This window comes from Equus asinus, chromosome 20, assembly GCF_041296235.1.
Source record: "Equus asinus isolate D_3611 breed Donkey chromosome 20, EquAss-T2T_v2, whole genome shotgun sequence".
Lineage (NCBI taxonomy): Eukaryota > Metazoa > Chordata > Mammalia > Perissodactyla > Equidae > Equus > Equus asinus.
The window spans coordinates 85689528-85717200 of NC_091809.1; the positions used below are offsets into that span (position 1 = coordinate 85689528).

General features: G+C 49.3%; 3 protein-coding genes and 2 long non-coding RNA genes across 23 annotated transcripts in view; 2 read left to right on the forward strand and 3 right to left on the reverse strand.

Annotated features, from left to right (window-relative positions):
- NUMA1 (nuclear mitotic apparatus protein 1) overlaps window positions 1-5439 on the forward strand; it is a 65770-nt gene extending 60331 nt beyond the window's left edge. For 8 of the 18 annotated variants that reach the window (XM_014841982.3, XM_014841983.3, XM_014841984.3 and 5 more), the window contains 7 exons: window positions 1045-1291; window positions 2210-2438; window positions 3070-3230; window positions 3559-3735; window positions 3946-4056; window positions 4171-4392; window positions 4779-5439. In XM_014841982.3, coding sequence (XP_014697468.2) covers window positions 1045-1291; window positions 2210-2438; window positions 3070-3230; window positions 3559-3735; window positions 3946-4056; window positions 4171-4392; window positions 4779-4790 — 1159 coding nt within the window. In that variant the 3' untranslated portion in view covers window positions 4791-5439. The remainder of the gene's footprint in view (window positions 1-1044; window positions 1292-2209; window positions 2439-3069; window positions 3231-3558; window positions 3736-3945; window positions 4057-4170; window positions 4393-4778) is intronic. The other 10 variants (XM_070490799.1, XM_070490800.1, XM_014841987.3 and 7 more) reach the window with 3 other exon arrangements.
- LOC123279130 (uncharacterized) lies at window positions 376-5677 on the reverse strand. Its single transcript, XR_006517004.2, has 3 exons — window positions 5539-5677; window positions 3277-3395; window positions 376-511 (listed from the first exon to the last, which is right to left on the reverse strand). It is a non-coding gene; the product is annotated as an uncharacterized lncRNA (long non-coding RNA).
- A 105-nt stretch (window positions 5678-5782) lies between these two features.
- Window positions 5783-10533, reverse strand: IL18BP (interleukin 18 binding protein). 2 transcript variants are annotated; one of them, XM_070490850.1, is made up of 7 exons: window positions 9342-10533; window positions 8967-9159; window positions 7934-8031; window positions 7364-7570; window positions 6546-6669; window positions 6318-6465; window positions 5783-6085 (listed from the first exon to the last, which is right to left on the reverse strand). In XM_070490850.1, the coding sequence occupies exons 3-7, from the start codon at window positions 7959-7961 to the stop codon at window positions 6002-6004; spliced, it is 591 nt and encodes a 196-aa protein (XP_070346951.1). In that variant the 5' UTR covers window positions 7962-8031; window positions 8967-9159; window positions 9342-10533; the 3' UTR covers window positions 5783-6001. The 2 variants fall into 2 exon arrangements, with proteins under 2 accessions (XP_070346951.1, XP_044609512.1); XM_044753577.2 differs by lacking the exon at window positions 8967-9159.
- Window positions 10534-10672: 139 nt separating this feature from the next.
- RNF121 (ring finger protein 121) overlaps window positions 10673-27673 on the reverse strand; it is a 77212-nt gene continuing 60211 nt past the window's right edge. The window contains exons 6-9 of the mRNA XM_014841992.3: window positions 25756-25876; window positions 14410-14543; window positions 13697-13798; window positions 10673-12052 (exon numbers count right to left, since the gene is read on the reverse strand). Coding sequence (XP_014697478.1) covers window positions 11932-12052; window positions 13697-13798; window positions 14410-14543; window positions 25756-25876 — 478 coding nt within the window. The 3' untranslated portion in view covers window positions 10673-11931. The remainder of the gene's footprint in view (window positions 12053-13696; window positions 13799-14409; window positions 14544-25755; window positions 25877-27673) is intronic.
- LOC106831657 (uncharacterized) lies at window positions 18400-21734 on the forward strand. The gene is made up of 3 exons (XR_001398209.3): window positions 18400-18687; window positions 19875-20147; window positions 21044-21734. It is a non-coding gene; the product is annotated as an uncharacterized lncRNA (long non-coding RNA).

The following is a 27673-nucleotide window of genomic DNA, read 5'->3' on the forward strand; positions in this document are numbered from 1 at the left end:
GAGTGTGCCCAGTGGACAGAGAAGAGCAGCAAGAGCAAAGGCTGAGAAAGAGCCTGGCTGGGCTGGAAAGTGAGGTTGGGAGGGCTCGGGCCCTGATCCCAGCGGGCCAGCCCGTTGAAGGAGGCTGGCATTTAGACCTGAGCCTAAAGGCATTGAGGGACCTTGGAAGGGTTTGAAATTGAGCAGTCTGTGGTCAGATTTGCATCTTATCATCTGAGAGCCAGTGTAGAAACTGAGACTGGAAACATATCTCTTGTCTTTATTAAACAAACACTTACACCTGCTAGACATTGTTATAAACATTTGAAAGATATTCATTTATCCCTCAACAGCCCTATAATTTTCTCTTTTAACATGAAACTGGGGCATAGAAAGGCAGTCACTCGCCCAAGGTCCCACGGTGGAAGAGCTGGGCTTGAACTCGGGCAGTCTGGCTCGAGTCCTTGCTTGTCACCACACTGGTGCTCTCTCTGATGCTGTTGTAAATCTTGGTGAGAGTTGATGAGGCAGACTGGGGAAGGATGTGAGAGTGGAGTGGGTGCGGTTAGAACTGTTAGACTTGCCGACTGGGTTTGGCAGGAGAGGGAAAAAGTGGGGTTACGTCCATGTTCATAGCTGGGGGGCCTGGGTAGAAGCTGCTCCCATTAACTGAAATAGGAGATACAGGAGGAGGAACAGGCTAGATGGGCTTAGTTTGGGCCCTGTTCATTGTGGAGTAGCTGTGGGTATCCAGGGGGGATGTCTGGGGCAGTGGATATATGGGTCTGGAGAGCACGGTCCAGGCTAAGGCAGAAGTCTGGGAGTTGCCAGTACTGGGGAGTTCAAAGAGCCATGGGAGTGGATGGGCTCACCAGCGATGGAGAGTGGACTGAAGGGAGGGCCCAGGTCAATGGCTCTCCTGGGTATCTCAAAAATCAGAGAGAGAATGGGTGCGTGACCTGCTCTGCTGGTAATAAATGTAGGAACTGGTCATTTGGAGCAAAGGGATGGACAAACTGCCTTCTAGCCCCAGGACTGGCACCTTAGCAGGTTTCTTTTCTACAGCAAGCTGCCTCGTACCCAGCCAGACGGTACCAGCATCCCTGGAGAGCCAGCCTCGCCCATCTCCCAGCGCCTACCCCCCAAGGTAGAATCCCTGGAGAGTCTCTACTTCACCCCCATCCCTGCTCGGGGTCAGGCCCCCCTGGAGAGCAGCCTGGACTCCCTGGGGGATGTCTTCCTGGACTCAGGCCGGAAGACCCGTTCCGCTCGTCGGCGCACCACGCAAATCATCAACATCACCATGACCAAGGTCAGGCTGCTGGGAGTAGGACTGTAGGACAGTAACGCTTACTTCCTCTCAAGAGCATCCTTCTATCAGGTCCTCAAAACAGCTTTTGAGAGGCAGGCAGGGCTGACCAGTTCATCTCTCTCAGATGGGAAAGCTGAGAGAAAGGGCAGTGACTTGCTTAGGCCTCTTTTGTGGAAAGGGGCAGGGCTGGAAACGGCTGCCTAACCACTGACTCTAAGGCTGGCGTCCTCTCCCTATGTAGCACTGACCCTGTGAGGCTGAAGGGAGAGAATATGGAGAAGTTGCAGCCCAGCTTGTGCCTCCCAGCACACCCCCTGGGTAGCCGAGATGAGTTGTGGCGGCCCCAGTGGGCTGCCTGCCAGGCTGGGGGCTCTGGCCCTTGTTTCCATACCCCAAGGAGGTTGGGGAGGAGAGAGGTGCCTTTGATGCAGCACTGGGCACCTATGTGTACGGGGTGCCCTCTGCTACCAAGAAGCTGGAAAAGTTCTAAAAGATGGTCAGGGCCCTGGCAAGCTTGGGCTGAGGGACAGTGGAGGCTGTGGGATGGGCCTGACTAGCTCAGGAGACATGGGTTCCAGCCCTGGCTCTGCCACTTTATAGCTGTGTGTCCTTTGGGCCAGTCACTTCATTTATTTGCACCTCACTTCTAAAATTGACTGATACACTCTGCCTTCTTTCCCTCAAAGCATTGTTAGTAGACTCAATGGAAAAATGGATAGGAAAGAGTCTTGAGAGCCCTAGTACCTTGTGCGGGATTCTGGCAACAAGGCCCATTTCTTGCAGACATGCAGCTAAGGACCCCTGCAAAGCAGTGTGGGAACACATGCAGACTTGTGGAATCTGAGGCACTTTAGGGAGGGGAACAGGAGGCTTCTTTATAGCCCCACCCCACCGCAACAGATTCATCCTCTCTTCCAGAAGCTAGACATGGAGGAGCCAGACAGCGCCAACTCATCCTTCTATAGCACACAGTCTGCCCCTGCTTCTCAGGCTGGCCCACGAGCCACCTCTTCTACCCAGTCTCTAGCCCGCCTGGGCTCTCCGGACGATGGCAACTCAGCTCTGCTCAGCCTGCCTGGCTACCGGCCCACCACTCGCAGTTCTGCTCGTCGCTCCCAGGCTGGAGTGTCCAGTGGGGCCCCTCCAGGTAAGGGGATGATTGGGACTTACCATGCCCAAAGGTTAGATTGGAAACAGGGAAGGGACAGGGAAGAGACAAAACCCCAGGCTGACTTCCTGGCTACCCTCCAGCACTTCACCTGCCCTCCTCAGGGGCCCTGCCTGCACCAAGGGGCTGTGCTAGGAAGTCAGACTGACGCTAATCTCAGCCAGGGTGAACCAGAAATGCTCGCACAAGGAGCCTGCGATTCCCAGCACAATAGTGATGTTCAGCTGCTGTCACGAGTCCTCCGTGCCCATTCTCAGGTGGTGAGGGGACGCAGGAAGGGCCGGGCTCGCCAGTGTTCTCTCCTCAGATTCTTCTTGGAGGCTCTTACCCTCAGGGACCCCCTGGATATCAATTCCTGGCCCTCAGTTAGTTTCTCTTGGTGCCATATCTTCTGCATATGACCTCTTTTGACCTCTTCAAGGAAAGAGCAGTGAGCCAGCCCCGATGCTAGAACGGCCTGTGAGCCCTGCTCCCGTCTCTGCAGCACTGAGCAGAGCAGGACTCGGGTTCTGGGCTTGAAGTCCACGGGACAGGTGGATGGGAGGCTGGCAAGATGCCAGCGCCAGTGGGCAACCTGCTGCCTCTACCCTCACTCCTCCTGGCCTTCTAGCCCCACTTGCTCTGCCCTCCACAGGAAGGAACAGCTTCTACATGGGCACTTGCCAGGATGAGCCCGAGCAGCTGGACGACTGGAACCGAATTGCAGAGTTACAGCAGCGCAATCGAGTCTGCCCTCCGCACTTGAAGACCTGCTATCCCCTGGAGTCCAGGGTGAGCTCTGGGGTCATCTGCACAGGACCTGCCCACACTGGCTCACCTCTTCCTCCCTTGGCATTCCTCCCCAGTGCTGCCTGCTGAGGAGGGTGACCTTGAAGTCACTGTGGGTGGGCAGGAACTGAGAGGTCTGTTTGGGACTGCTCTTCTATGGCCATCGTGCTGCAGGGTAGAGGTAGAAAAGACGACAGGAAGTGAGGCCTTTTGCGATACGAAGGCTTCAGCTGCTCCATATGCCAGGCCAGTGAAGAGTGTTCTGGGGCAGTCCTCCTGCTCCATCTCCAGACAGCTTGGATCCACTGACCACTTCTTCCACCCCATGCAGCCTTCCCTGAGCTTGGCTACCATCACAGATGAGGAGATGAAAACTGGTGACCCTCGGGAGACCCTGCGCCGAGCCAGCATGCAGCCAACCCAGATAGCTGAGGGCGCTGGCATCACCACCCGGCAGCAACGCAAACGAGTCTCAACAGAGCCGCACCAGGGCCCTGGCACCCCCGAGGTAGGTGACATTGACTCCTGTGTTGTGCTCTATCTGGCAGCCTGCCCAGCTCACCAAGTTTGAAAAGTGGATTAAATGGGAGCCTTCTGGCTCTGAGTGAGGGTGCTGGTTGGACAAATAGACTTATAAAGTCCACTCAGCTCTGAGACACCTGGCCGTAGATGTGAAGTCCTCTTGCCACTGTCTGCCTCATTGTCCTCTTCCCCATAGTCTAAGAAGGCCACCAGCTGTTTCCCACGCCCCCTGACTCCCCGGGACCGACATGAAGGGCGCAAACAGAGCACTACAGAGAAGAAAGCAGCTCCAGCTGTTGTTAAACAGGTTAGTCGAGGGCTGAAGGGAGCCTCTAGGGGGCCTTGCTGGCAGAGCCCTAGAGCAGCAGGTTGCCTGGGAAGGCAGCGGGGGAGCTCCCAGTTTGACAGCTCTTTCCCACAGGCCGACCGCCGCCAGTCAATGGCCTTCAGCATCCTCAACACGCCCAAGAAGCTCGGGAATAGCCTTCTGCGGAGGGGAACCTCAAAGAAAGCCCCATCCAAGGCCTCCCCGACCACCCGCAGTGGAACCCGCCGCTCTCCTCGCATCGCCACCACCACAGCCAGCGCTGCCACTGCTGCTGCCATGGCTGCCGCCACTGCCACCCCTCGGGCCAAGGGCAAGGTGGAGGCACTGACAGGGGAGGGTTCAACTCTTACGAAACCCCATAGAAGCATGGGCAATCCCCAGACTACTATGGGGTGGCTTCCAAGGCAGGGCCGAGCCAGGCCGCTGGCGGCTGGCCGCTGAGAACAGATGCTGTCTGTCTTGGTTAGCTGCTCACTGTTGAGAGAGGAGGCAGGCAACTCCATTCCTACCGAGAACACCCAGAGCTGCTCAGGCACAGCCAGTGACTGGTAACCTGAAGGTAGATGGGTCCAGGGCCACACCAAGGAAGGGGTCCTAGTCGGGTGTACAGGAGCCAGAAGAGGTCTTCCTGAGCCAGCTAGTGCAGGCTGGCATCACAAGTCTCATCCAGCCAAGTGACTCTCTCTCTCTCTTTCTTTCAGGCAAAGCACTAAAGGGTCAGTACCAGTGAGTGGCCCCACCTGTGTTCCTGATGCTGACCTCGTCTGGTCCTTCTCCATCTATTATCCCTTTCAGTGCCTTCTCTCAGCTCCCAGGCCAACAGTGGCCAAACCCCTAGAGACAGTGATGCCTGCCCACACCCCGGCCTGGTACCTGGACCTCCACTAGGTGAACAGGTGTGTCCTCAGAGTTGGCCCAGGAGGCCTGGAGGCTGGACAGTCTGGGTCTTCTGTCTACCTTGTCTCCTGATGTTTTCTTAAAGTCACTTCTGCATCACAACCAGATTTCAGGCTGGCTTTGAGTGGCTGGGTCCTCGGGCCCAGCCAGTCCTCCTATCAGCCTCTGAATCTAGAAGGGACCATTGGAGGAGCAGGCCCTGGTCCCTGCTGCTCCTGAAGTCCAGGACTGGGCATTGACCTGGTGGGAGCACTCTACCCTCGGGTTGCCCAGAGGATGCTCTTTTCCAGGATAGATAGGCCCATGCTTTGGGGGCAGGAGGGTGATGGAAAGGGGGGTGGGAGGGCTGCCTTCCCCAGACTTGCACTGGGGTGGGACTGGAGTGACGGGAAGGTTTTTAAGGGCCAGGGATGGATCTTTTCTAAATGTTATTACTTGTAAATAAAGTCTATTTTTCTCCCTTGAGTGAGTGCTGAGCTGCCTTGATCTGTGTGGGAAAAGAAGAGCAGCCTGGGCTCTTCTGTGTATACCTTTGTCCCTGCGGAGTCTTCCAGGACCACCCACCTTCTCTCAAATCCCTTCTCCTGGCGTTTCTGGGGCCACAGGATCTTCCACACTCCATTTCGGGCCTCTGCTCCTCAGGAGCGTTACAACCTGTCCTCTTCTCTCCTGAGGGCCTGTGTCCCCTAAATCTAGTTTTGTCTTTAGCTTCTGAATGGCAGTCGCTCTCTTCCCATACTCTCCTGAGACGGGCCAAGTTCTGTGAGTGGAACAATGGCCTAAATGACTGAGCAGATGTCAGCATGCCTCCATTGAAATATCATTTATGAGTGCCCATTGTGGGCCTTGCTGGGTATGACAGTGATACAGCCGTGGATCAGAAGTCAGCCTCTGCCTGCATCCCTTCCCTGGGACAGTCCATTAGAGGAAAACAAGAGAACACAAACACAACATTAAGTCGATGCAGAACACAGCCTGAGAGCGTAGACCTTGATGAAGAGGTGGCGTTTCAACCAGGCTTCAGAGTTCACCTGTCAGGATGGTGAGGAAGAGGGGACCCGCTGGAAGGTGGGGCTTCTTGAGTGGGGGGCATGACTGTCCTCAGCCCAGCCTGGGGAAGTGAAGGCAAACAAGGATCAGGGCCAAGAGGGATCTCTTGTCACTTTCCTCCTGGCTATGCTCCCCTGTCTGTCCTGAGTTCCTTTTAGTTTCCACCTCAGGCTTGGGGACTTGGGGAATGGTGGGCATTAGCTGGAGCCTGCTCTGGGCAGAGCCCACCCTTTTCTTCCCACGCTGGAGCAGAGCTCCTCCTGTCCCTGGAAACCTTTCCTCAGGTTCCTCACCCAGAGCTGGGCCAGGACAACGTGACGCTGGACAGTTTGCTCAGGATCCGTGAAAACACAGGAGAAGCTGGTGCTGCGCAGGGCGGGACTCAGCTCCTCCAGCACCAAGGCTCTCCGCAGCTGGGTGCTTCTGCCCCTGTGCTCCCGGCTAGAGCAGAGAAGGAAAGGCCATGAGAAGACAGCAGGCAGAGACCTCCCTCCTGCTGGCCTCGCCGCCATGTCCCTCACCTCATGCTGCCCTCCCGCAGCCGGCCTGGGAGGTGCTCAATGAAGGAACCATTGCCCAGCCAGTAGAGGATGCTGAAGTGATGGAAGCGGCTGCAGGCAGTACAGGACAAGGTCAGCGTTCCATCTGGAGACACATGTGGCTCTTAGCCCTTCCACAGAGCAGACCCTCCCCTCTGCCATGCTGTGGCCTGCCCACCCTGCCCAGCTCCCCAGTTTCCACAATTCAGGAACCTGGAATGCTTGGAATGCTGCTGTGCACACCACCCAGGTGGGAAACTTAGTCCCTTAAAGGGGACTATAAGGGAGTAGTCTACAAGGGAGGCCCAGAGCTGAGCAAGAGGAATTTGGGGATAGGTCCTTGGTTTAGGTGACGACTCCTGACCTTGTTTCTTCACGATGACCTTTTTCTCGTGCCCAGCTCTGCTGACTCCAGGAGCCCCGGCCAAGGAGGCAGCACCAACAGGCCACTGCTCCTCTGAGGTGGCCCGAGGGCAGGCGGGCTCTGAGGGGAGGGGCTGGACCTTGGAGCACACTGCAACCAAGGCTCTGGGAGCCCTCTGACCACTCCTTATGTCTGAACTCTCTCGGTCCCATTTGATAAGAAGCATTTTAGGAGCTGGGCCCTGTGCCCACAGAATTCTGGGTGGGAGAAGGAAAATGCTGAGTGCTCAGCCAAGCTGGCCCGGGTGGTGGTAGGCTACATGGCAGAAGGTGGGTGGGGGTGCTCGGGAGTCAACCTCACCCTTGGACCCTCTGTCCCCATGGCCCACCCTCTGACCTCTGTGCCTTTCTGGGCTCCCATCAGAATTGCTCCTTACTCAGTGGGACTTCCACTTCTGGCAAGGTCACCTCCAATGCTGGACACCGCTTAGCTGTTAGGAGCGTTGAGGGCGAAGAGGGGTAGGGGTCCTTCGTGATCACAGCTGAGACAGTGGTAGCTGTGGTGGCCTGAGGTAGAGGTGTAGCTCTGACCAGGCAGGAGACGATGTGGACACACAGGAGCCGGGCCCACAAAGGGCTGGAGTCTGAGGAAAGGACAGTCACAGAGGTTAGTGGCTGTCTGCCTGGGAATGCTTGGCATCTGGGCCTGGATCTTGGCTGGAGAGGTAGCTGCTGCCTGGATGTAACTCTGACCCAGAGATTCCTGGGCTCTGCCCAGGGAATCAGAGGGGCAGAAGGTTCCCCTCAGCCCCCACCTCTTGGCCCTTTTTGAATGGAGCACAGGGAGAGCCATAGCATCTGAAGGGAGGCTGAAAGCAATTGCAAAACAGTTCAGTGCAGTTGACCTGGGGGTTAAGGCTCAGAGCAGGCCCCATCGCTCCATTCTGGTCTCAGACCCTACCCTATTCCAACCGCCTGACTCCCCCATGCACAGCCCCACAACCCACCTGGTGTCCAGTTCCGTCTCGTCGTCATGATGCATGTGTCAGGAGCTGCCGTGCCTGGCTCTATATATCTGTGACAACTTCCTCCTCTCTGGGAGGAGCTGGGGGAGGAGAATGGTGAATAAACTACTTCTCCCACATCTCCTCAGTGGCTTGCCCAGATCCCCACTGTATGTGTAGCTCTTTTTTTTTTTTTTTTTTTCCTTTTTCTCCCCAAAGGCCCCCAGTACATAGTTGTACATTCTTAGCTATGTGTCCTTCTAGTCGTGGCATGTGGGATGCTGCCTCAGCATGGCCTGATGAGCAGTGTCACGTCCATGCCCAGAATTCAAACCAGTGAAACCCTGGGCCGCCGCAGCGGAGCGTGCGAATTTAACCACTCGGACACAGGGCCGGCCCCCTGGCTCTCTTTTTCCTGTGGACTCCACAGCTCCTCCCTAGGTCTGAATCTTCAGTAGGCTGCCAGGCATTGCTGTTTACTCTGTCCTGTTGTCCTGTCCATCCATCCCAGTCAACGACTCCCAGAGGACAGGCATTGAGCCTAGGCTGGAGCTCTCTCAGTGCTTTAGAGACACAGCTAGAGGATGATCTAGCAACAGTCTCCCCCCACCCTCACTCTCATTACCTTAACATAACGCTGGTTACTACACCAATCTAATCTCTCCGTTACAGGGCTAGAGAAACTGAGGCCCAAAGAGGGCCAAGGACTTAGCTAGTCACAAAAGGAGGCAAAACTCTCTTCACTGCCAGAGCTCGTTCTGGGAAGGGCAGGATAGAGTGAAATCCTTCTGGGAAAGCACTGCTCCCCTCCCCTCTATTTCACTTTCACTTTTATTCTAACCAGGGAATTCAGAGCAGACTCTGGGCCACTAACAGAGGGTACACATACATGACAACAGTCTGGGCTCACTTCTCAACGTTTCTGCACACAGTGCCTCTTCTGAAGCCAAAGTTCACAGTGGCCTGGAACCTTCCTGCTAACTCTCAGTACCCCTACTCTCCAGATATCAGACTGGGGTCTTTAATCCACACTTACCCTCACCATCCCAGGGTCACGCAGGGTGTGAATTAATGAAAGTCTCTCATAGATCAATTCTTCTGTCCAGCCAAGAGTCAGAACTTTGTCCACTTTTGCTCTTCAGAGCAAGGCCTTCGCTTCTATGTGAGCAGGCCTCCTGCTCCCTCCTTCACATTCACACCAATATTCAAGGGGACAACTCTCCTAGGCACTGAGGACCCCAAACTGGATCACTTTGACTGCTTCAGGCTCAATGTCACACCAGCCCATCCACATCCTGGCCTTTCCCAACACCCACCCATCATCCCCCTAAACCCTTCTCACTGTTCTCATCCCAGTCCCTTGGCCAGACCTAGAGGTCTAGGTTCCCCAGGAAGTCTAGATTCCCCCTACCTGGCTCCCAAGCCTGAAGATTTCTCCTTTTCAAATCCTCCCTTCTCGGAGGTCCACGGCTCAGCTGTGTCTGCCTCCATGTGAGCCACCACGAGCACTTCCTGGCCTTGTCTGCAGGACCCTCTCAGAGCCAAGCTGAGAACCTGGAACACAAGCTGGAGTGCTGACCCTAATAGGAGGAGAGAGCACTTCCCAGGGAAGTAGGAAGCTGGGGAGTAGCCCAGCCCTGGCTCGAACAACAGAGCTATATAAATATGTCAGCGCGATCGTTAATGGGACAGATGGAACTGAGGCTGTGGCAGGGCCAGGACTAAGGTGAGGCAAGTGAGGCACTCACTGTCAGGGTCATGCTAGTGTCTGCAGAGGCAGAACTACCCGGGACTGGTGAGCCCGTGCATGCGTACATCAAGTGTGAAGGACAAGACCTGAGTGTCTGTGGTTTGTGACTTTCGTGATCAGGAGGATGGGAGTGCTGGAGACAGAGCCAGGGAGGCCAGGAGATGGAAGTGGGTTTGGAGGATGTGTCAGAATATCATCTCATCTGCTGCAATCCCAAGGGGTTTTTTGGTGGGAATAGACTCATATTCCTAATTTAGATATAGGCGACTAAAAGTTACATCCTCTTCTCTGGGCCTCTAGCTGACGTCTTCCTCCCCTACCTCCCACCCAGCCACCCAGGAGCTCCTGGGCTGCAAATCGCAGGGAAACGCCTCCCTAGAAACATGGGTATCTCCAGCACTTAGGTCAGGAGGCAAGGCCACCCAGGGCTTCTGCGAGACACCGTCCTTTGTGGGATGGGGGTGGGGATGGTAGAGACAGAGGAGATAGGTCTCCACCTTAGAGGGTAACAAAGACCAGAGTTGGGCCACTGGAGGTCACGGGACTCAGGACTGCTGAAGTATGAAAAGAGAGCCTTGGACAGCCTGGCTTCAGCTTCTCACAGGAGCCTGATGTGGGGATACAGGTGACAAAAGTGAAAGGATGATCCCTGGACCCTCCAATCAGTCCCCAGTCCACTTTCCGAGGATGGGCCCACTGGCATGAGCAGTGGAAGCCATGGGAAGCCACGGCTGGGTGAGAGAGGCCAAAGTTGAGAGTGGCCCAAGAGAAGAGTGGAGGATAGAGTCACCTCAGTCTGAAAGCCCAGTGATGCCCCAGGGCCCCTTCTGCCACAGGACAGGAACCTGGCATCCCACCACTCCAAGGATGTTGGGCAGGCCAACCATTCCCACACCCCAAGCGCTCAAATGGGAGCACTGACAGGCAGCAAAGGCAAGGCGCCCCCAAGAGCCCCAGGGAATGAGGTGGGAAGAAGAAAAGCAAGATGGATGTTCAGCTTTCCAACCCAGCTCATGGAGCTTTATTCAGAATGGAGTGACAAGATCCTGCTTGGTTCTTGCTGCCCTTGAAGGGGTAGGCCCAGTTGGGCCATATTCCCTAGGAACCCAGTGCTAAAAGTCCATGTTTGCCCTCCCACTTCCTTCAAAACTCCTAACACCAGGGCTGGGGCCTACCTGGAACCCCTTTTCAGAACCCATACTCACCTGGGCCCTACCCTCTTCCCACCCACCCCACCACTCCCGCTGCCAGGACCAGGCAGGACCTATGAATGACGAAGCTGACACAGGGATATTCCCCAGGCTGGGAATCCCCTACTAGCTTCAAGGGAACATTGTCTGATGACAGGGAGAAGTCTCACATCTGTCATAGTCCCTCTGTCGCACACATACAGACGTGCAGACACACTCTCACTCAAGCTTTCAGGGAAGGAAGTGATGTGGCAGAGTGGCCTTTGGCACATATCACCACTTCCACAGTAAAGGATCAGCTTACACAAGAGGCCCTCAATCACTGTTGCTGACAGCAATCACTGCTCCGTGGCCCAACTACATACAGATGGCTCTTCCTTGGCTGAATTCAGCCCTGCTCAGGGGCAGGTTACCCACACTGCTAACTGCTTCTGGTTGCCCCCAAACAAATCCTCAAAGATTTCTGAGGTCCCGGGGATTCCCTCGTTGGAAAAGTCACAACAAGGTTCCACTTGCCTCAACCAGCCTGTAGCTCCTGGACAGGGGAAGATAGAGTCAGATGCAACACCCACCCCATGTCCCAGAGAGGGGAGGAGGGAAGACATCTCAGCCCCCAGGGCTCATCTGTGGTACCAGTTGGAGCTCTTCAGCTTTTCTGCACAGAGAACACCAGGCTTGAGCCCCACAGAGGGAAGGCAAGGGGAGGGGTGGGCTGAGACTCTCAGCCAGAGTTGAAAAGGTTCCTTTAAACCAAAAATTTTGTGGCTCAGCTCCCTCCCTGCTCAAGCAGGGAGGGTGAGGCCTGGAGGAGTTAGGGCAATTCCTATGCTCCACAATAAAAAAGGTTTTTAAATATATTCATCAAAATAGTTTTCTTTTAAAAAGCCCCCACTGCTGACAGCCCCACTGGCCGGCTCTCCATCATATCCCTCCCCAGCCCGGACACAGCCGGAGGGTCCTGAGTGGCCCGAGTGCCCTCTGAGTCTTTCCCACCAGGAGGTCTTGGAGGGCAGGGAGGAGATGCCCTGAGGCCGACGGTGGGAGGATGCTCTTCTTCCTGACTACTCCAGGCCCAGGATGTAGTTGATGCCTTGCACCAGGCCGATGATCACAGGCTGCCAGGCCACCAAGTATCGGAGCCAATCCAGCAGCTGCCCGTACATGACGTGAGGCCTCTCCCAGCTGTTAGTGCGTTAAAGAAAAGAGGCTGTCTGTTAGAGCCTGCTAAGGTCGGTCTAGGGGATGGACGGCAGGGTCTGCCCACACTTTCTAGCTGCTCTACAGAAATCAGGCTACAAAGAGAGGAAGTTGCTTTCTAGAAAGCCCCACCCAGCCTCTCCATGTTGGAATGAAGGGCTAAACCCAGAGAATGGGAGGAGGGCAGAGGGCACCAGTGCAGAAGACAGGACAGACATGGGATGGGGTGGAGAGGTGAAACTAAGCTCTCTGTGATCAAAATGCAGAGAGGGCCTCCTGTGTAACACCTTCTTTAAGACGGGACCGCCACTGGGAGAGAATACAATCCGGGACTGCTGCAAATGTATCTGCGAGAATGGCTGCAGGGAGGCTGGGAGTGGGATAAGGTAACCCAAAGGTTCTTGTAATGTCCCAGATGGAAGGTTTTCTAGGTCAAGGAAGGGGGTGAATCTAGAGGCAGAGGCAGAAGGGAATAGGGAGCAAGAAACTAGTCACAGGGGAAAACCCTCAGCAGAGGCTCCAGGGAATCCCCCTCAGAGGCACTAAGCACTCGGCCCTCCTGCAGCCAAGCAGCCGTGGAGATAAGCTCCCTTCCTCTCGCTTTACAGCTAACTGCTGGGCAAGACATCTGGAGAGGGAGCCTGGGACTCCAGCTCTGGGGAAAGCACAGATTGAACCTCATGAGACTGTAGGGGAACCGTTCCAAAGGCATCAGACAGACCAGCCTAGCCCAGTCCCTGAGAACTAAGGAAGCCCAAAGCCTCAGCTTGGCCATGGAGTAACTTAATTGTTCCTGAACTACACCCTGGAAGAACCAAGCAGGGAACCTTGAAGGGGATGGGCCAGAGCCTCCTGTTCAGGGACTGTGGGAATGTGCCGGGAACACAGTAGCCCCTGCACAACCCAGCTAGTGTCCAGGAGACAGGAGAGAAAGGGCTGCTGGGAGATGGGAGGGGAGAAAGCTGGGCCCCTAGATCCCAGGGGAAGTGAAGAGGGGGAGGTGCAGAGAAGTGGCTGGGCACTTTCTAACAGACAGACTGTGAGGATGAAGAGGAGGGTGAGGGCAAAGTGGGGAGGGCTGGCAGGGCAGGAAGTGGCAGCTCAGAGGAGCACAAGTCCTGTGTTGAAAGTGGATGGGGGCAGGGTGCCCTCAGCCATCCCTGCACCTTGCAGGCCCTGCACAGGCAAAGAGCTGGTCTCCAGCCCTGCATGTCATAGGTAAGGCATCACCCATTAATTATGTAACCTTGAACAAGTTACTCAACCTCTAAATGGTTCATTAGTAAAATGAGGATATCACCCAGGTCATAAATTTGCTGGAGAATCAAATGAGATAATACAATAAAGCACTTAACACAGTACCAGGTACACAGTAAGTGAGCAGTACATGGCAGCTGCTTACTACCAATTTAACCTTGAGGGATCTAGAACGAGGATGAGGTGCTGAGCTGCCAGTCCTGCCCCACGTTCCACCCCGACTTCCCTAGACCTGAAGTCAAGCAGAATGATGGACATGTACCAGGTTGGGGGCAAGAGGAAGGGCCCCAGGAGGACCCAAAGGAACGGTCACACTTGCCAATACTTTCTTCCCATTGCCCACCCCCAACAAGAACCCAAAACAAAGGATACGGGTTGCTGAACATCCTCTTGAGGTCTACCTTCTCTTTGCAGTAGGGACACGTCTGCTTCTTTCCCACAATGCACCAGCCACGGATGCAGAACTCGTGGAACCTGAGCACCACTGGTCAAGGAAAATGGTGGGCAGCCAGGATGGCCCTCCAGCCCCGTGCCCGTCTTCAAGGTGCCCATGTGCTAGCTCTGGAGAAAGGTCAAAGCCTGGCTTCACTTCTTATCAGCTGTATAATCTTGGGCAAGTCCCTTCTCTCTGAACCTGTTTCCTCATATACGTGAAATGAGGATAATGATATCTGTCTATATCTATAATACATGCACAGAGTGGGAGCTGAGTAAGTACATGATAAATATCAGAAGTGTCATTCAGGGAGAGTGATTCTGCAATTGAAGGATCCAGTTAGAGGATGCTCCTCCCCTGTGATGAATCCAATTCTGGGATAGCTAGTGCAGCTTCAGGCTCCCTTCTGATCCAGCCCGGCTATAAATAATACTGTTTACAGAAGTCTCCCATCTGTGGGAAAGAGCGAGGAAGGCTGCAGTTCCCACTCCTGGGTGTCAGCTTCTCTAGCAGGGCACATCACCCAAATGTCTGCCATCTTGTGACTCTGCTACACTCAGAGGTCTGGGCAGCATGCCCCCCTTCCCTCCCTGACTGGGAGTGTGCATGTGGCAGGAGTGATGTGGCCCAGGAGCTCCAGGTAGGATACACGTGATTGCAAGACAGCCTATACGTGTTCTCGATGATGCCCTCTTCACTGACATCCACAAAGATCTGCTGCCCACACACAGCACACACGCTGTCCGAGAGGTGTTTGGTAGGCATGCCCGACTCGCTGTAGAACTGGGAGAGAACAGCAGAAGGAAAAGACAGGAAAAATGTGAGGATCAGCCAAAGTGGGAAGGTACCACAGAGGCCTTAGGTCTTCTGGAGAGGAGGCAAAATGGCAACGGGAGGCCCCAGAGCTAGAGAACATCTTTTATACTCCAAATCGACCTCATCTTTGCTGGGCGGATGGGGAGAAAGGGATAGACCAGAGACAGATTGGGAAGTTGGATCTAATAGGACCTGAAGACTGGGCTGGGACAAGGAGAATGGAAAGGAGAAGGACTCAGGGCTGGTGATCAGGGGCTATGTCAGGGAAGCCACTTTGTGCCCAGACTATGGTGCCATCAGAGATGGACAACATCTCTTCTCCAAGATTCAAAACAGTGAAATATCTGGTGCAGTGTTGGTTTGGTGACAAGGGCATTCTCAGACACTTGTGACAGCAACAAAAAAGGATCAATCTTTTTAGACAGCATTTGGCATAATGTCTCAAATTGTCACATCCTTTAACCCATTAATTTCACTTCAAGAAATTTAAAGAAATAAGTAGAAATGTCAAAAAAGCTTCATGCATACAGATATTCATTTAAGCGTTATTTATAATTAAAGAAGCAAAGAGTTTGACAATTCCTCAAAAAGTTAAACACAGAATTACCAAATGACATAGCAATTCCATTCTTAGATTATATACCCCCAAAAACGAAAACAGGGACTAAACACACACTTGTATGTCAATGCTCAGAGCAGCATTATTCACAACAACCAAAAGGCAGAAACAACCCAAATATCCATCACCAGATGAACAGATTAAAAAATGTGGCATATCCATATAAGGGAATATTATCCAGTCATAAAAAATGAGTTTCTGATACATGGGACAATATTTATGAACCTTGAAAACATTATGCTAAGTGAAATAAGTTAGACACAAAGGACAAATATTGTTATGACTCCATTTACGTAAAATATCTAGAAGAGGCAAATTCAGAGATGGAAAGCAGGTTAGAAGTAACCAGGGGCTGGGGGGAGGGATTGGGGAGTTATTGCTTAACAGGCACAGAGTTTCTGTTTGGGGTGATGAAAATATCCTGGAAATGGATACTGGTGATAGTTGCACAACACTGTGACTGTAATTAATGCACTGAGTTTCATACTTAAAAATGGCTAAAATGGTGAATTTTACATAAAATTGAGGAAGATGGGCACAGATATTAGCTCAGGGCCAATCTTCCGCAGTAAAAAGAGGAGGATTGGTGGCACATGTTAGCTCAGGGTTAATCTTCCTCAAAAAAATAAAATAAAATATTTAAAAAATAATTAAAAAAAATAAAACGGGGAATTTTATGTTACATAAAACTTTACCACAATAAAAAAAAAGTATTTAAAAAAAAAAAGCAAAGAAATGGAAATAATGATAAATACCCAACAAAAGAAGAAGATTTAAATAAATGATGGTACACACTCAAGGGACTAAACAGGCAGCCAGTCAACTGAAGCCTGAGATATAACATTGTCAAAAGCAGGGTACAAAACTGGAGACACAGTATGTGGTACCATATGTAAAGACGAGCCCAATCTGTGCAAAGAAAAAAGATCAAATGGAAATATGTCAATGTTCACACCAGTGATGTTTCAGCAGTAGGGTCATAGATGACTTTTTCCTTTTGCCTACTTTTCTGGACTCAAATTTTCCTTAATGAATATATATTACTTAGATTATTTATTGCCACAGTTAATTACAACAGAAAACAAATCTCATGCTCCAAAGAGAAATTTGAAATTTTGCATACTTTCCTTGTAACGGTTTATAGCTCATAGCATTTCCCCCTCACCCCAAGGAAAAAAAGACTTGAAGCTTACTTATTATGGTAAAACACATAATATAAAATTTACCATTTTAACTATCTTTGAACGTACAGTTCACTAGTGTTAAGTATATTCATTGTTGTGCAACTAATCTCCAGAATTTTAATCTTGCAAAACGGCATAATCCATTTTTTAAAAGCCTTCTGCATTTATTATTACAACTTTCTCTGTCTGTAAGGTAGATTAACTGCGTTGCCCTTTTGTTATTTTCTTCAGTTTGCTCTGTTTTTTCTTTTGTTTCGAAGCATTGTCTTCTGAAAAAGCCAAAGACCTGAAGCTGCAAGAGGGATAGCAGGGGAGGAGAGGGCAGCAGGTGCTGGGACAAGGAGTAAGAGAGGAGGACGCAAGGATACCCAGAGCAGACACAGCTAGGCCCGCCAGAACCCAGTACAGCCTGGGGGCTTCCCTTACTCCAAGCTGCCCTTCTGAGGAATGGCCTTGCTTGGCCAACAGAACTGCCACCTGATACCAACATTCCCCAAAGGCAGAATGGAGAGATGTCACATTGCCTCAAGAATCCATGAATATAGAGCTTCCTGCCTGCAGCCCCACCTCACTCTCTTGCAAAACTGTCTGCAGTGGCCTAGGCCTGGGGGGCGGGGCGGGGGGTGGGGGGGCTGACTCACTATCACACAACACCAGAGCAGCCCTGTCCCTGGGGAAGACAAAACCCAGAGGACAGAAACAAGCTAGGACCAGAACCTAGGCCCTCCGACTCCGACCCAAGTCATTCCATCAACATTTGCTGAATGCTGCAGACAGATCAGCTACTTAGCTCACTGATGGCTAGTTCTTCAAAAGGTTTATAAAGAGTGCAAAAGGCAGTAGAAAAGGATAAGGTCGAGTCAAAGGGCGGGGCCGAGACCAGCGGGAGTGCACTAACTATGCAACGCTCCAAAGCTGTGATCTGAGAATGTCAGTGCTGGGAGGAACCTCTGAGAAACACCTCTCCAGAGCTCAACAGGCTGACGGTTCTGAAATGTGTTCTGGCTTAGAACTTCTAGGCACATCAACTGAGCAGAGAGGAGAGACCAAGAGGTCTGGATCCAGCTCTGGGACTGAGCCCCTGTACAATCACGCAGCACAGAAAGATGACCACTCACTCCGGCCCACAGCACTGGCAGTAAAAGAAGTAGGAATCCTCCAACTCAGGAGGTGGGTTGGAGTCCTGAGGAAGAGATTTACCTCAAATCAGCCCCGAGTTCCACCCCAGGACCCTGGGGCAAAGAATGCAGGATCAAAGGGAGCTTGGATGAGGTAATGACAGTAGGAGGGGAATCCAGGACAATGTCTGTTAGGCCCCCAGTTTCTGGAGTTCTCCCCACAAGGCTAATGTGGCAACAGGCAGACAGGGTCAAATCCCACAATGTTTCAACAAAGTCATCAGCTAAGCCTGTCAAGTCGGGAAGGCCCCAGCAACCCCAAGGTTCACAGAAGCCACAGAGGAGGAGACTGAGGCTGAGCTGGGCAAAGCACAGGGAGGCAGATTTCAGTTTAACCTCGAGAGCCAGATCCCTCTGTGGAAAGGGCTCAAGGGGCCACATGATTTGTCAGGATTACACAGACCTAATTTCAATCCTCTGCCACTTACTATCTTAATGACCTTGAGCAAGCCACCCAAACTCTTCATTCCTTCCATCAAAAGACATCAGGCACCTTCTAAGTACCAGCCACTAGACTAGATCCTTGGGATACAATTCTGGAAAAACACAGATCTGGCCTCTGTCCTCATGGAACCTAAAGCTAGGGGAGACTGACACTAAAAAAATTAATATTTACATAAGAACTAATTACTAAAAAGGCTAAAATAAAGAATTAATTATTAAAAAGGCATTAAAAGAGCTATGAAAAACACTGCAGTGAAAGGGGTTCCTAACCAAGCCTAGGTCACCTGAGAAGGCTTCTCTGAGGGAGCGATATTTTAGGCTGAGAGGTAAAGGATGGGCAGGGGTTAGCCAGACGAAGAAAGGCGGAAGTGGAGGCCCCGAGGCAGGAAGGAGCTGGTGCACTTGAAACACTGAAAGGAAACGAGTGTGGCTAGGGAGTTGTGAGAAAGAGGAAAGCAGTAAAACCTTATTGGCCACATGAAGAATTCTGGACTCAAAACGGGAAGTCTTCTACAGGCAAGTTTATTTAAGTAAGGACTAACAGGATCAGACTCAAAATTTTAAAAGATTACTCTGTCTTCTGTGTGAAAAACGGATTGGAGATGAGATCAACATAGACTCAGAGGACCAGCTAAGAGACAACTGCAATTCTTTAAAAGTAACAGACAACGGAGGCCTGTGTTAAGGTGATGGCTTGGGGCTAATTTGATGGCAGTAAAAATTGAGGGAAGTAGACAGACTGGTGATGCCAAATAGACAGCTATCGAATAGTCAAGGCCTAGAACTCAGAAGAGAGTTTTGGATTAGAGATCTGGAAGCCATGGAAAAAGAAAAGGGAAATACCTAGGTGAAGAACTGAGGAGATGGCTTAGGTCTGAGCTCAGAGAAACAATAAGATTTAAGGGGAGAAAAGGTAGCAGAAAAGACAGAAGATATCAGAGAGACAGAAAGAAAACCAGGATAGGGCAATGTCACAAATGCCAGGACGAGAAACTTTTTTAAGAAGGAAGGAGTGGTTGAGTCAACTGTGCTGATGACTGCTGAGATGAGAATTAGTCTCCAAAATTAGTGACACAGAGTCACTGGTGATCTGAGTAAAAGTCATTTCAGAAGAAGGGTATGACCTGAGGCCAGATCAGAATGGGTTAAGGAGTAAGTAAAAGGTGATGAAAAGGAGACGGGAACTTTCTGTAAGTTTAGCTGTGAATAACAAGAAACGGGTCAGAAACGGAGCAAGTGGGTCAAAGAAAGGATGTTTTTGAAAAAGAATGCTTAAAGGTTAATATGATGAACCGAGTAGAGAGGGGGAAGTTGGAGTCATGAGCAAGCGAAGTCAATTGCATACAGGGTCCCTGAGCAGGCAGAAGGGTATGGAATCCAGAGTACACGTGGGGCTGGCCTTTGAGAGGAGAAAGAGCACTTACTCCACTGTAACTGAAGGGAAGGAGGAAAAGATGGGTGCAAACATATGTACATCAGTAGATAATGGTGTCAGGGAATTGTGGAAATTCCTGTTTGGTTTCTAGTTTCCCAGGTAAATAGGAGGGAAGGTCACCTGCTGACAATGAAGGGACAGAAGAATGGGTGTGAGAGGTTGGAGAGTGGAGAAGTTTGAAATGGGGGTTACTCAAAGTGGGAGAATAAGCTCTCCAGACAAATGCAGTACGATTTCTCCATCGTAGGATAGAAATACTACTCCTGACCTCCCATGGTATTGGGAGGACTCACTGAGAAAACATGTAAAACCCCAGCATGGGAGCTTCACACCGTAGGTGCTCAGGAAATATGAGTTCCTTTCCACACCAGTGAACACCAAGAAAATTTGTGCTGTGAAAGCCTTGCGAGCTCTTCTAGTCCAACCCTCTCTTGACAGGTGAGAAGACTGATGCCCAAGCAGGAAGAGAGCCCCGCCTGAGGCCAGAGAGACCTGGTGGCAGAGCTGAGCCAGTGCCTAATCAGTTCGAGCAGATGATTTCAGAAACACTTGACAAACTGAATAAAATAACCACTTCTCAGGGCTACTGTAGAGGAGATTCCATGTCACAGCGTGGTCTGAAATGACTTCAGACAACAGATGGCATCAAGCGAGAATTGGCATTTACTCGTGATTATGATTTGTTGTTCTACATCTTGCTCTGTGTGTCAGGTACGATGAAGATACAAAGACGAATCCTACAGGGCACCTGTGCTCCAGGTGATTACAGATGTAAAATACACAGTTTTACAGTACAGCAGTACTGTACAGTGAGTACTGGTTAAATGGTAGCTACCACCATAATCACCACCTACTGAGTGTCTGCCACGGACCAGGCTACTCTGCAAAATGCTTTACACTAACCCATTTGTTCCTTACAAAAATTCCGTAAGTCTGTTAATATTATTACAGCTAAGAAAACACAATCAGAGAAGTAAAGTAACTTGTTCAAGAGTTCCTAGCTAATTAAAAGCAGGTTAGAATTTGAAACCAGGTCTGTCTGACTCTAACCCCCTAGCTCTTTCCACTACTTCAAGCCAGATGAATGGGCAGCTAGTCCTATCCTGATGTTATCTGGGGCCACTGAAAATCCAGGAGGTAAATCTGGGGCACAAGAACTTGCTCAGAAAGACAGAAAGAGTAAGGGAGGACACATGGCCCAACACAGCACAATGTGTTACTACCCTGCCTGCCCAGTAACGCTCTTAGAGGAAGAAGGCCCAGAAAATAGGCCTATTTCACAATCCTCCTCCCTACCCCCACACTAACGTGACTTTAGGGTGTAAATGGAAACTAAACTGACCAGCTATCACAAGCTTATGACCTCACAGTGACCAGCTGGAAAGAACAGATGTCATCCAAGGTTCCCTTAACTCAGCTTAAGAAGAGTTACCTTAGTTCATAACACAAATTTCCCCACGTGAGGTAAAACAAAGAGCTACTCTACACTAAACAGACTAGTGTAGAATAATGAAAAGGAATTGAGAATGCTTGCTAATACAATTACAGAAGCTCATGGTTTCTTTTCTAGGAACCCTGAAATTCATTAGTCACATATCTTTTTTTAGGTCAAACCATTCTCAGAGGAGGACCAAGGGAAGAACCAGACCTAGTTCCTGACCTGGAGGGCAGAACAGCTCCAAAATCAACTACGACTCTCTGGGATAGGAGCTGTGATCAGAGAATGTACAAAAGACTATGGAAAATGACTAGGACGGAAAATGTGGTATATACATACAGTGGAATATTATTCAGCCCTAAAAAGGAAGGAAATTCTGACACATTACAACATAGGTGAACCTTGAAGACCTTATGCTGAGAGAAATAAGCCAGTCACAAAGGACAAATATTGTATGAGTCCACTTACATGAGGTACCTAGAGTGGTCAAATTCATAGAGACAGAAAGTAGAATGGTGCTGCCAGGGGCTGAGGGGAGGGGGGACTGCAGAGTTATTGTTTAATGGGTATAGAGCTTCAATTTTGCAAAATAAAGGGTTCTATGAATGGATGGTGTTAATGGTTGCAGAACAACGCAAATACATCAATGCCACTGAACCGTACACTTAAAAATGGTTAAGAGGGTAAATTCTATGTTATGTGTATTTTACCATAATTTTAAAAAAATGACTAGGGCTGCTACTGAAGTGGGTGATAGTGGTGCTAGTAAAAGCTGCCCTTGGTCACACTTGGTACATTGTAGATGGCTGATAAATAACTGTTGCTTGAATAAATAAATGAATGAGTTGGCCAATGAATGCATGGAAGGCTCAAGTTTCCTGTCTTCCTCAAATTGCCTTCCCCAAAGCATTGATCATATTCTGGCTTCAAGGCCAGGGATATTCTCGAAATTCAGGTTGCCATAGCTCAGGGGCCCAGGTGTTTCCCAGCAGACCAAGGCCCACTTGACCAAAGACTTGGGCAGAATAAGAGAGTCCCTGAAAGTCTCAGGGTTGGAAAGAACTATAAAGGTAGTGCAATCTATCTCTTTTTTTTTTTCCTTTTTCTCCCCAAAGTCCCCCGGTACATAGTTGTATATTCTTTGTTGTGGGTCCCTCCAGCTGTGGCATATGGGACGCCGCCTCAGCATGGTTTGATGAGCAGTGCCATGTCCACACCCAGGACCCGAACCAACGAAACACTGGGCCGCCTGCAGCAGAGCGTGTGAACTTAACCACTCGGCCACGGGGCCAGCCCCTTAATCTATCTCTTTATCCCATGTTGGAGTCCCTTCTCCCATATCCTTGCTTGGTCTAATCTGTTGGCATCCTAAACCCTAGCAGAAGGCCTGTCACTGAGTCTCTGCAATATTTGCTGTGAGAAACAATGAATGAATTAACTCCTGGTGACTCACCCAGTACTATCACAAGCCATCCTAGTCTTCCTATGAGCCGCTCCTTGCCCCTGAGATAGGGGCCTAGGGAAACAGCAAACTGCTTGTCTGTGCTCAGGGTCAGCAAGGCTACATTCTGTTGGACAGGAGTTGGTTAGAGTGGCTCCTCTGAAAGAGACAGTTGGATAGAATGGCTCCTCTGAAAGGGACAGCCATTCTCAATGTCAATTACCTAGGGAAGAGGTAGATCCTCACATAAGATACCAGGATTCAGCAGGCTGGCCCGAGGCATATTTTTGTTAGGAACACAGGCTCTAGGTCTAGACATTTGGAGGATAGTAGTCGTCTAGATGTGGATTCTAGGTGGTGGGTGCTAAGACGGTACCCACTACACAGAGGCAGGCTGAGAGTTGGATGAGGCAGGGTCTGGAAGCCTGGAAAGCAGGCAGCCTGGTAAGTCAGACTAAGCTCATCCAAGTACTCACAGTTCGTTTTCCTGCTATCATCCTCAACCCTTTAATAAAGTCCGATGTGATTATTTGAACCTTATGTTCTTGTGCTAAGAGGCATAGGGAGGTATAAGGGTTTATCCTTAGGCCAGACTGTAAAGAATGAGCGTGGAGTGGTATCCCATAAAGTGTGATATCCCATAAAAGGAAGGAGAATATGACGGATCAACAGCTAGTGTTTGAGGCACCCTCCACCCTAACAAGAAAATCTCCCACCAGGTCTCTTAGTGAAGCAGGAATTTATCAGTATTAGGAAATTATCTTATCAGGGATTATCATTTGTAATCCCTGGAGCACCCAATAATTCTTCCCAAGAGCATGGAAAGAGGCCCCACTCAAACTCCACTTTGGGGAGGCCAATGTAGTGATCCCATCTTCTAGAGGAGAAGCTAACTTGCAGATCAATTCTCAGCTCAGTTCCATTTGGACAGAAGAGGGGTTCCATAGATTGGTAATTATGATCCACCTGAGGGAATTAAGGTTATGCTCAAATTGGCAGCTGATAATAACCTTGACATAAAGTTAGCAACAACCTGGGAAAATCAGAGAATTGTCCTGTAAAAACAGAACGAGAAGAAAAAGATATCACTAAAGGGTAAAGGAAAGGATACTGGCAAGAGTCACTCTGAAAAGCTGGCTATGCCACAGAAGCAGTCTTAGTGAACAGCTATGGCCGAGAGTGAAGTTAATAATTAGACAACCGAGGGTCTGCAAATCTCTTTTGGGGAGTGAACTGGTTAAAGGAAGATCTGAAGTCTACACAAACAGATAAGAGAAAGTGAAATGCAGCTGAAATATAAGACAGTTGTTCAAAAAAGAATCTAATAGGCTGTCTATAAAGTGACTGAATACACTTCGTTTTCAATTTGATCCATGACAGGAAAAATAAAAATCGTCCCATGATACTGAGAAACAAAGTCCTAGACCTAAAACTATACTTGATTGAAGTTACCCAAGGTGATGGCTGAGAGTATTCTGCTCAACCCAAACTGCCCTAAGCCTCCCGGCCTTGGCACAAGTGAGATCACCATGGCACTGACATACACACTTGCACAGCAAAGAGCCCCCACCTGCCAAACTGCCTCGAACTCTCCAGGAGTTCCTGAGGTGCCTCACATCAAGTCAGCAGCTATCTTTTCCTAGCTTCTCAACTGGTCTCCATTGATACCTGCTGCCTAAAAGCCAGGACTGGTATCTGGACGCTCTAAGAGACCTTCCTTAATATTCTCCTAGAGTTTCTCTCCAAACTGCCAAACCTCAATGCAGCAAGAACTTCTGAATGTTCATCAGACAGAGCCAAACATATTTCAGCACAGAATTGGAGAAATGTCCATTAAACCTGGAAATATTCCTTCTTGGCAAAGGGTCAAAGGTGATAATACTAAGGTGGGGAGCACTTCTGTGTTGTTTATATAATTACAAAGAGAATGAATTACCTTTAGAAAAAGCAAAACAACAAAGACATATTTCCATTTTGAAAGAAAGAAACAACAAAGACATATTTCCATTTTGAAAGAAGATACTGACTTGGGTTTCTTAGACTGGCTGTTAATTTACCCATATTTTAAGCTTGAACAATCTCTCCATGGTCTCTACCTAGTCCTCTTGCAGCATTTCCTATCTCAGTGAAAAGGATACCAACCAAGGAGTTGCTTGAGTTAGAAATGTCAGCTCTGATACCTACCTTTCCTTCATATTTTTTCCTTCAGTCTCCAGAACCAATCTATATCCAAGTCCTGTCAAATTTACCTCCAAAATACTTCTCAAAGAGTCCACTTCCCTCCCTTTCCACCATTTCTACCCTAATCCAGGCTACCTTCATCTTGCCCAGACTACCGCAACTGTCTCTTAAATCGTCTTAAGCGGTCCACCCTAATCTGTAGACTCTTCTTCAATCTGTTCTCTACCCAGCAGCCAGAATGATCTTTTCAAAGTGCAAATCTGATGATGTCATTTTCTATCTTAGCCTCCCACTGTGTTTAGTATAAAAATCAGTCTTTCATTTGGCCTATAAGACTTTTTCTAGTCTAGCCTCTGACTATTTCTTCAGACACTTCCACTACATTCTCAGCCCTACAATGACACCAGCCTTGATTCCTCAAAATGCCCACCCTTTCTTCCACCACAGGACTCTTACACATGCTATTTTCTCTACCTGGTACACACTTCACTTCCCACTTCATCTAATTAATTCCTACTCATTGTTCAAGTTGGCTCAGAGTCACTTCTTCAGGGAAGCCATGTTTGAGCCCCAAGACTAGGTCAAACGCCACTACTGCATTTGTTCACAGTATCATGAACCTTTCCTTCATAATATTTACTAAACTTACAATTTTTTTTTTCTGCTTTATCTTCCCAAATCCCCCCTGGTACATAGTTGTATATCTTAGTTGCTGGTCCTTCTAGTTGTGGCATATGGGACGCCACCTCAACGTGGCCTGACGAACGCTACCATGTCCACGCCCAGGATCTGAACCCTGGGCCACCACAGCAGAGCGCGCAAACTTAACCACTCAGCCACGGGGCCGGCCCCTAAACTTACAATTTTATATTTATTTGTGTGTTTATTACTTTAATACCCATCTCTGTCATTAGACAGTAAACTCCATTTGGGCAAGGACCATGTTTACTTTTATATACCTTTGTAATTCCAGCACATACACAGTGTCCAGGCACACAGGAGGCATTAAATAAATATTGGTTGAATAAATGTTAACTTCCTACAAGGTAAAGTGGTTCTTTCTTATAATGGCTCTAAAATTAAAAATTCCAGGGTACATCTGGGATCTGGCTTTCCAAATTTTAAGGAAGGAATCTCCATACATACCACTCGCATCTTAAAGGATTTTATAGGTGTTATCTCTTTGGTCAAACAAGTGATGCTATCCTGAACTCTTTGAAGGTGACAGGAGGCAGTATTAAGAGCCCAGGTGAACTCACCCCTATGGTAGATGCCATGTAGTCTGCACACATTTCTGCAAAGTCCCGCTCAAGAACTCCATAGTAGAGGCCATAGAAGAGGAGAGAAATGCCAAAGTCCATGGCATCTTCTGGTTTGATCCTGTAAGGGAATCAGCATGGCCTGTAAGGCTTGCCCTGAGCCACACCTGTTTCGGATTACTACTCTGGGAAACAGAAGGCAGCGCTTAAAGGTGGAAGCCTCAATGGCTAGAGCAAATGTTGGCAAACTAAAACCAAATCCGGCCTCTTGTCTGTTTATATATGGCCCGCGGGCACCACTTTAAACAGGCTAGCATTGTCAGCTGCAAAGACCAAGCCAGGGTATCCCCTTCTGACCCTCTTCCCCACTCTGTTCCCAGGCCTGCCTCCTCTGACTGGTGACCAGGCCTTGCAGCTGCCTAGGGCCCACTCTGGTTGGCACCTACATGTTGGGGACTCCACTGCTGGCAACTGCTAGACACCAAGCAGTAGAATTTCAGTCTGGAAGTTGGCAACTCACTAAGTTGCCTCATCTCCAGCCAGCTGCCAAAGTTGAAATGGTTGAGCCCTCCAGGAGGAGTGAAGGGCACACCAGGATCTGAGCATTACTAGAGCAGAGAGTGAAAATGATCCCAGGGGTCACAAGCCCTGTCAGGCCTCTCCTTCTGAGCGTGTCTCATCTGATGGCAAGTGGGCACAAAGTATGCCACCATCTGAGACAGCCCACCCAGGGAAACACGGTGGGCAAGGGAGGAGTTTTCTCTCTTGTTATAGAAGTCTATAATACATAGATTTTGCCTTTTGTCCCACAAAGCCTAAAATATTATTTGGCCCTTTACAGAAATAGTTTGCCAACTACAGCTTTAGAAAAAAAAGAAAGTCAGTTAGTAAATATATAACAGTTACTATAAAATTTTAAGTTGCATCTATACATATTCTGTATCATGTCATCAAAGTTAAACTTTGGTCCAAGTCTATTTACTAAGAAAGACAAAGATCTTGCCTGTAATATTAGGAGGTTTATTTTAATAATTCCAAGGACCAGTAATTTACAACCTTGAGACTATAAATGTTTATTGTAGAAAACTGTATTTGTTAAAATATTTGTACCAGGAACTGTATGTGTTCACTTAAAGTTGTAAATTATATCTATCCTAGAAAGTTACATTTGTTCATCAATCTTGTCATATTTAAACTATCAACTAGACATCATGATCTTACATCAATCAACCTGACTAGTAGCATAAAAATGGTCAAGATTTTCAATTCAGCTTTCCTCTCTGGATAATTTATACAAGTAAAAACAAACTATAATTATAGAATAAATATCTTTAAAACATAATGTAGAAGCTTGATTTTTTTTTTAACCATACAGGTTCAGAAGACTTCTGGAAAAATCTTGGTTTTCTTTGACGAGATGTGTCAGACTCCACACTGATGAGTTCCTGTAAACCTTTGTGGAGCCTGTTTATGCTTTCAGCCTGTACTACCCCTAGAAGAAAGAATTCCATGGGTGTCCTCTCACTATATAAAGTAGGACTTGTACTCCTTTCCATTTCAAAGAGACTCCTGCCTACAGTGTACTAGGTTTGGGAGAGAGGCCAGTGTCACGAATTTAAATTCGAATCCTAAATCTCTTTAGTTTCAGCGCAGGCTTAGGACTCTTCACAGTCCACAGCCCAGTCACCATTACATCAGCCAGAAAACCCCATTTCTACCATCTTCTGCCCTACTTACTCACTGTACCCTCCAGTCTCAGAGGTCAAGATTTCTTGGCTTCTGCTTCACTTTTGGGCAGGGGAACCTATAGCTGATACAAATCTTTTGGAAATCTTATGACAATATGAAGCAATACCCAGAATCCCACTCCTGGTAATGTAACCTTAGAAAGCAACACAGCAAGGTTATCTGTGATAGC